The sequence below is a fragment of the Bison bison genome, unplaced genomic scaffold (assembly GCF_000754665.1).
Source record: "Bison bison bison isolate TAMUID 2011002044 unplaced genomic scaffold, Bison_UMD1.0 scf7180017864495, whole genome shotgun sequence".
Lineage (NCBI taxonomy): Eukaryota > Metazoa > Chordata > Mammalia > Artiodactyla > Bovidae > Bison > Bison bison.
The window spans coordinates 8973037-8981696 of record NW_011495054.1 but is presented as its reverse complement, the minus strand read 5'-3'; the positions used below and the strand labels follow the sequence as shown (position 1 = coordinate 8981696).

At 52.2% G+C, this 8660-nt stretch overlaps 1 protein-coding gene across 1 annotated transcript in view; it reads right to left on the bottom strand.

Moving 5' to 3' along the window:
- MYO18B (myosin XVIIIB) overlaps window positions 1-8660 on the bottom strand; it is a 232628-nt gene that overhangs the window by 193313 nt on the left and 30655 nt on the right. The window contains exons 8-11 of the mRNA XM_010828851.1: window positions 7623-7821; window positions 5549-5691; window positions 4626-4726; window positions 3549-3612 (exon numbers count right to left, since the gene is read on the bottom strand). Coding sequence (XP_010827153.1) covers window positions 3549-3612; window positions 4626-4726; window positions 5549-5691; window positions 7623-7821 — 507 coding nt within the window. The remainder of the gene's footprint in view (window positions 1-3548; window positions 3613-4625; window positions 4727-5548; window positions 5692-7622; window positions 7822-8660) is intronic.

The window sequence follows — 8660 nt, the reverse complement described above, 5'->3', positions numbered from 1 at the left end:
AGCTGACAGCCCCCCATCTCACACACTCACCCTGCGCTCTACTGCCTGCCTGCCTCTCCCCCACTGTCACCTCTGCATCAAGGGCTTAGGAACGCTGGCCTCCCTGCGCCTGACTCACTTCTCTCTCTCAGCACAAGATCAGCTCATGCTCACCTCCTCCAGGCAGCCTTCTCTGATATGACTTCAATCCTCCAAGACTGCCTGTGCAACATTCAGGACACAAGTTAAAAAAAAAAAAAAAAATCAATGTTTGTCTGAAACTCTAATTTAATTGGGCACCCTATAATGTTCACAGTTTTTGTGAGTATAATTGACCAATGAGCATATAATTGACCAATGAGCACGGTCTGTTTTTAGGTGTGCAATGTGAGGATGTGGTGCATGTACACGTGGTGAAGTAACTGCCACAATGAAGTGAATGCCTGCCTCCATCACCGCACAATCACCACTTCCTGGTGTGCGGTGAGATCACTGAAGATCTACCCTCCCAGGACACTTCAAGTGTATAGTAAGTACAGTGTTAATAACTAAATCACCACCGTCCTACACCAGGTACAAGATGAACACGTGCAGGCATCCTGCATTTCTATTTGCTGACTCTGGTGACTTTAGGGGCTTCAGGGTGACACAGCAGCTCTCACTCCTGGGGGCATCTCCTGAGCACTGAACTCCTTTACTGAGATGATACCTGGACAGCCCGATCCCAGAAAATGAGCCCAGGCTTGTATCAAAGACCAACGAGCTTCCAGATTCTATTTTTGCTCTTAGAGAACAAAGAAAACATTCTCTCCGTACCTGCCAGGTAGCAGGACGAGAACAAAGAACTACCCTACAAGTTCCCACAGATCAATTGGTCTAAAAAAACAACCCCCAGAAACAGAGAAAAAAGAAAATCACTTCAAACGCCTCCTTGATATGGGTTCACACTGCGCCCATTCCTGTGCGCACACTGTGAACAAACAGGTCAGGCCGGGAAGATCATGGGGCCTGGCTGGAGCCCTTTTCGTCCTCAAAACCAAGAAAACAAACCACCACGCTCTTGCTGGTTCAAACGCATGCAACTGGCCCAAACTCCTTAGAGGAAGCCCAGCACTGGGGCAGCCACGCATCCTCTGCCATCCGGGGTAGGATCTGAGCTCCCCGCGCCCCCCAACCAGGGGGAGAAGGGGCCTGAATGAAGAACATACTGCAGGTCCTCCTGAGGCAGGGGCGGTGACAGCAAGGTGAGGCTGGGGGAGCCGCATCGCCCCACTCCATCTCACTCCACCCACTGTCGAAACTGACTTGCTGACAGTGGTTCTCAAAGTGGGGTCCCTGGACCCCCAGCTTCAGCATCACCTGGGGACTTGTGAGAAACAGACTCTTAGGTCCCAGCCCAGGCCTAGTTAATCAATAACTCTGCAGATAGTACCCAGCAGAGACAGATGGACAGAGAGAGCCCAGCACGCCTTACTGAGGTGTAACTGACAGAAACCAACCACTCATCTTTAAGTACAACATGACAGGATCTGACACACACACAAACGAAAGCATCAGTGCTAAAGAAGACGGACACGTCCCTCAGCCCCGAGAGTTCCCTTTCATATGACCCTCTTCCCCCTCTTCTGCCCTCACCCAATCCCAGGCAACCACTGACCTGCCTGCTGTCATGGCAGGTTCAGCTGCACTTTTCAGAGCTTCACGTAAATGAGATCATACCGCTGTACTCTTTCATCCGAGATTTTTCACTCCGCAGTTATTTGGATCAGTACTTCATTATTGAGGAGCATACTGTCTTTATGGATATTCCACAGTGAACTCACCCATTCACCCGTTAATAGATATTTTGGATAGTTTCTGGGTTTTGGCTATCACAAATAAAACTGCTAACGCACTCATGTGAAGAAGTGGATGTGCATGACCATTTTCCCGCATAAACACCTGGGGGTAGACTGGCACACCGCGTGCAAGGTGTGTGCTGAACCTTGTAAGAGATGGTTTGCCAAGATGGTAAGAGCCCATCTTCCACTCCCACCTGCACGGTTATGAGAGCTCCAGTTACCCCCGATTCTCACCAGCATGGGTTATGCTCCATCTTTTCAAGCGCAGGCACTCTATGTATCATGCAGAGGTATTTCGTCGTGGTTTTAAAGTCCTTTAATGACTAACGTATATTGTACGTGCTTATCTGCCATCTACGTAATCTTCTTTGGTAAAACTATGTTGAAATTCTTCTGCCCATCTTTTTTGTCAGGTTGTTTTATTTATGAGTTCTGAGAGTCATTTATATATTCCGGATTCAGAGACTTCATCATATATGTGATCTGCAAGTATTTCCTCCAAGTCTGTGGCTTGTATTTTCATATTAACAGTGACACTCAAAGAGCAAAAGTTCTTAATTTCAATGAAGTGCAGTTCATCGACTTGTTCTCTTGGGGGCTATACTTTTAATGTCACACCTATGAAGTCTCTGTTTAATGCAGTTACAGACATTTTCCTCCTGTTTTCTAAATTTTACAGCTTTAAGTTTTACATTGAGGCCCAGGATCCACATGGTTAATTTCTCTATACTGTGTGAGTTCTTGTAGATTGACATTCTTTTTTTTTGCATGAGGATGCCCAATTATTCCAGCACCCTTTGTTTCTCCAACATGTATATTTGGAAAAAAAGCTTTGGAATAGAAATGATCACTCCCCTCCACCTGGTGAACTACTCATCCTTCAAAACCCAGCTCACATGCCCGCTTGGCTAAGAAGCCTTCCCTGACTGAGGCCAAGTAGCTTTCAACTATCCTCTGTTACAGGGAATCTTGTACAGACTCTGGAATATTCTTATCTCCCATGCCTGCATTAATTCCCAAGTTGCTCTCTCCTGACCGAGTGAAAATTCACAGATGAGGACCATAATCCCGGCGTTTAGCATAGGCATGACACGGGGAGTGACGGCAGGCGTGTGGGGGTGGGAGGGAACTCAAAATAATGTTTAAAATATGAAACAGTAAATAAAACAAGTGAATAATCTTCTTTCTTAAACAACTGGCCCTGGTCACAGGTCCCTGGTCCAGGCCCTGATCACAGGTCCCATCTTCCAGGAAGACATCTCTGACTGCCCCTTTCCACACTGAACACTATTAACAACATTTCCTACGAGAACCACCTCTAACTGATGTAACCCAAGCCCAGGGCTAGGTGCTTTATGCACATCCTTTCCTTTAATCCTCACAACAGATCCATGAGGAGATACCACTTCCATCGTCATTTACCAAAGAAGAGACAGATGTCCAGAGAGGCTAGGGCCCATGCCTGAGGTCATACATCCAGTAAGTGTCAGAGTCGGGGTTTGAATCTAGACAGCCTGTCCCAGAGCCCACACTCTTACCTCTACATGGATCATCTCTTGGTTCCCGTTATTTGCACAAGACTCATTTCCCCGACAAGCCCAGGCCCCACAAAGGCAGTCCTATCTCCCCCATGTGACCAGCCCTGGCCAAGTCTGCACCCCAGTGGCAGAGGGACCCCTCGCTCATGGGGACACAAGACCACTCACACCCAGAGGGCCTCCTCCTTACCTTAGGCCACAGGCCCATGCCAAAGGAGCTGCTGTCCGCCATCTGGTGCAGGTACAGGTCTGTCCTGGAAACAGAAGGGACCGGAAGTAAAGGAGGACCCGCCCACACTGGTGGTCTGGGAGAGCAGGCGGTCATCATGGCATGGGGCTCCATACAATGCCCCAGGTGGCCCCAGAGCTGGCCTAGGGCCCCGGCCCCACTGCCCAAATATTCCTCACTTGCTGCCCTCACTGGGCCCTTCCTAAGGAAAGGCCTTCCAAAAGCTTTCTTACTCCTTAGTTACCCCACTCTGAGAACTGAGAGCTTCCTCTCTCATCTCTCTGAAGGGTACAAGTGTCCCTCTGGCCTTATCAGGAGGCTCAGGACAGGTGGAGCCGCTCCCTCAACTCGGGGAGGAAGGCAGGAGACAAATAATGGGGACACAGAGGCAAACCTGGCCTGGGGTAAGCAACCCCTCAAGCCTCATGGGAGCCTTGCTCCTTCTCTCTACAGATGAGGAAACCGAGGCTCAGAGACAGGGAGCCACGTGCCTAAGGACGCCCAGGAGTCAGGGAGGGGCAGAAAGGACTCCCCGGGCCACCTCCCTCAGGAGGCCGTCTGAGATGAGGCTCCTGGCTTCTCAGGGGCTATCCCACCTGGGGCCTCCTTGCCCTGAGGTACCTCAGGCGCAGCCAGGGCTCTCTCAGAGTTGAGGAACTTCTGCAAGGTTGGGGTCTGCTATTCCTCGCCCACCTCCCATGCTCCTGTCAGAGCCTGGACCGAAATACCAGCACCAGAGTAGACATCCTCCACACCCCAGCATGGATAAAGAGCCGTACGCGAACTATCTCACTTAATCCTACAAGGTCAGTCAAGGTACCGCTTCCACTTTACAGAGGAAGAAACCGCGGTTCAGAGCAGATAGCACCTGGCGAGGTTCCCCAGCCTGGGAGCAGTCCCAGGCAGCTGGAATCAGAGGTCAGGTTCCTTACCACTGGGCTCTGCTCGGCTTTGGGCAGAGCTGGGGCCGGACCCCAGGAGAGCCAACACCCTCTGTCTCATTGGCTTCGGCTGGCCCCATCCAGCCCAGTCACTCACCTGAGATCCAGGTCCAACCCAGCTAGCATCTGGGAGAAAACCTCGAAATTGCCTTCCCCTTCTGGCTGCCGGGCCACGCGGCTCTTCTCCAAAAGCATCGTCTGCCGAGGAGAGGATAGACACCCGGTCACTACGGGGCCACTAGGCTGCCCCACCCAGAACCACTCAACTGTCTGAGGCAACATTTCAGGCCCCAACTTGGCTGGACACCTCCGAATTGAAACACCCAGGCCTTGGTCTTATTGATTCAGATTCCACGTAGGGAATTAACAAATGCTCTTTGATTAAGGAACTCATTCTGATTAAGGAATCCAAAGGTAATCACAATTAACATACATAAGAGCCACCCTCCAACATACTCTTATGTAACGGAAGCCTGTAATAACTCGACCAAAATGGTGATGAATGCGAGAATTTCAGGGCCAGTTCAGAAAGGGGATTTATTTGGCACCAGCAAGTCTGGATATTATCCCAGTTCCACATACAAACAACCCTTCTAATAACCTAATCCTATTTTCTGTTCAAATAGAATGTTTGCGGGGAGGAAGGGGAGGGGGTGGACGATTTTGGAGATGGGAACAAACAGGCCATGTGCTCGTCACACACGAGCTGCTGCAGAAGGCCGGAGAGCGTCTCTTTAATTTCAGCTTACACTTTTAAGACCCAACTAATGAGTGGCTGAATTATGTATTTACTCATGAATATTTCATCCCTGTGATACTCCAAGATGCAGACAGGCCAGTTCGCTCCGGGATGGGATGTGGGGGCACTGAACGAGGCGGGGAGAAGCTGGCCACGGCCTGGGGAGTGATGACCATTTAGACACATTCCAGGGTCCCAGCTGGGGGCATGGGCCCAGCTGAGTGGGGTTGGGGACCCTGCAGCTCTGGAGACTCCCTCCCTCTCCCACCCAGAGGCCTCACCTGGAGCTGGGCAGCCGTGACTCGGCCTGTGGCGTTAAAGTCCAGTGACATCACCATGGCGAACCGAGTGGCACTGCGGCTGTGGCCGGTGGACACAGAGCCGAAGGCCCGGAGGACAGTGAAGGCCGCTCGAATCTTCTCCACTGTGGGGACATGGGTGGGGCGTCACCCGTGGCCCAGGCACTGCCACCCCCGCCTCTCACAGGACCCCATTCTGACCCCAGGCCCCAGTGGCAGCACTGCCACCTCCCCAGATCAGCTCTAAGCCACGCCCATTTCACTGCTGGGCTGGCCCTGTGCTGAGAGCAGAAGTGCAGGGGGGAGCAAGGCTGAGTCAGACAGATACACAGACCCGGATCGGTGCCGTCTGAGTGACAAGGGCTGCCCCCGGGCCTCCTGGACCTGGTGGAGTTTCGGAGGTGGGCAGGGCTCTCAGGGACTCCCCATCACAGCAGGTTTGAGAAGCCCTGCAATCTTCCCACAACTATTTCCCAAGCTCCTCTCTGGGCCAGGTGCTGTGCCGGGTGCCTGGATACAGCCCAGCCTGACTCCCACCCTCCAACCCACACACACTTTCGGCAGACCTACATTCTGCAAGGGCCAAGACCGGTGCCTCTCCTGCTGGATGCCAGCTCCTAACCTGCGCCAGATGCAGAGCAGGTGCTCAATAAAGCACTGGCAGAACCCCGGGGAGAAGCAGGATAGTACCACGGTTAGGCAAGTTTGAATGCGGGATCTCCCTGTTGATAGCTACCTGGTTTGGAGCAAATTAACCTTCCTGTGTCTCAGACACCCCATCTATAAGATGGGTAAGTACCTACCTACCTCATGTGGTTGTCATGAAGACTAAAAGATTTAATAATGTAAAGTGCTTAGAACAGGCTCCAAAGGGGGTGCTGTTAGCATTATGTTTGCTATTATACGAAGAAAAGCAGTATCGCTTGGGCCATATATTCTCAGCAGGGTGAATACTGCCCTCAAGAGGGCAGACACTGATTCTTGAAGGTGCGGAAGTTTTCCTTTCTTATGTATAGAGCACAGACACACACACACACACACACACACACATACACACACACAGACCTAACTGCATAAACAGATCACGGTGAACCTCTGGCATTAAACTTTCATGGTGGGAGGTGATTAGCAGAAGTAACATCTAGAAAGCCCTCAAAGGGGCAACAGTAGCTTGAGAACTCTGGCCCAGGGGTAACAGCTCTGGAGCCAGCCTGCCTGGCTCTGAGTACTGGCACTAGGGTGTATGAGCCACGTGGTCTGGGCAAGCTGGTTAACCTCTCTGCGTCTTACTGGACTCCTCTATAAAATTCAAATAATAATGATATCTCCTTTACAGGGCTGTTTTAAATAATGAATAAGTTAACCTGTTTAGAATGGAGTCTGGCTCACGAGTCCTCAGCAAGCACTGACTACGATCACGACCAATACTGAATTACTGTTATCGACTGACACTCTCTCTGAGGCCCAGCTCACACATCATTTCCTCAAGGCAGCCGCCCGCCCCTCTGCCGTGAGCTCTGCTTCTCCCCACAACCCTGCTGCACCACCTCGTGGCACAGACGTGCCGCCGAGCCTCCCTTCTGGCCATCGGCTCCTCCTGAGCACAGGCCCTGCCCTGTCTTTACTCGCAGGTCCTCTGCATAGTCCAGCAGGCCGTGCACGGCATGGGGACCCCACGCCGAAGGGCACAGCATTTGTATCACACACTCACAGGCTTGCACAGTTATCAGGATGCTGGCCCAGGACACGGCCGTCAGTGTTTGGTTCTAACAATGACTGAGTGTTGATGACTGACCTGCAGATGGCAGTGGGTGTCTGGAGGGAGGAGACCTAGCTTCTAATTCACACAGAAGCATCTTAGCAGACCAGAGGTGGCCCTGCCTGGAAGGCAGCACAGGGTGTGCACACACGCACCCAGTGAAGGCTGGCTGATTGGATGTAAGAAAGGGCCACCCAGTGCCTCCTCTGACTCTCCCTTCCCTCTTCCTACGCCTGCGCACCACCCCCCCCCCCCCCCGCCATGTCCTGGCTGCATGTCACCTGGTGACCACTATACCTGAGACCCTGCCATCCACGCTGCCCGCCATCCCCACCAGGTGCTCCAGGACCTGCTCGCAGCAGGTGGTCTTGCCAGCACCGCTCCGGCCCAGGGTCACGATGCTCTGGTCTCTCCGCTGGCTCAGCAGAGCCCAGTATGCCCGCTGGGCCAGGGAGCTGATGTGGGCAGGCAGGCCGTCCCGGCGGTTCCTGGGCACCTGTGGGAAGATCACAGGCATCAGCCTTCCCACCAAGCCAGAGCCCAGGAAGCACTCTACGACCAGCACTGAGCCCAGATCCGCGTTCCTGCTCCCGTCCCACTCCAGACTTAACAGAGAAGCTGTGCGTGTTTCTGGGGAGAGCCCAGTGTGAAGGTCGAGTCCCACCACTGGGCCCCTGTGAGTCTATGCATAGTCTCGGCCCCTGAACTGAGCCTGGGCCTGCTCTGCAGCTAATGAGAGGCCTGAACCAGAGCTGTGTTAGCTCATGGGGTTCATCTCGCTACTATGCAAATCACTGGATTGTTCCTGCCTGAACAAAGCAGCTGGATAAACGGCCCGACTGATTAGTGATGTCTGCCATGGAAACAGAATGGGGCCTGGGGAGATGGTGGTACGTGTCCTAAGTATTTGCCATAACAGATTTTGATGATACCTGAAGCTGCTTCCACTTCTTCGTTTATCCATCCACTCATTCTTCACTCAAAAAAAAAATGTTCATTGAACGTCTACTATATAGCAGGCACTGGGGGCACAACATTACTCAAAACAAATCAAGGAAACCTTTGCCCACTGTGGGCTTCCTGCTGGCACCGGTGGAAAAGAATCTATCTTTTTTGCAGGAGATGTGGGTACAACCCTTGGGTCGGGAAGACTGCCTGGAGAAAGAAACGGCAACCCACTCCAATGTTCTTGCCTGGAGAATTTCATAGACAGAGGAGCCTGGTGGGCTGCAGTCCATGGGGTCGCAGAGAGTCAGATCAGACACGACTGAGCCACTGAGTATACACACACTGCCAACTATGAGGAGATACCATTATACACCTGTTAGAATAGCT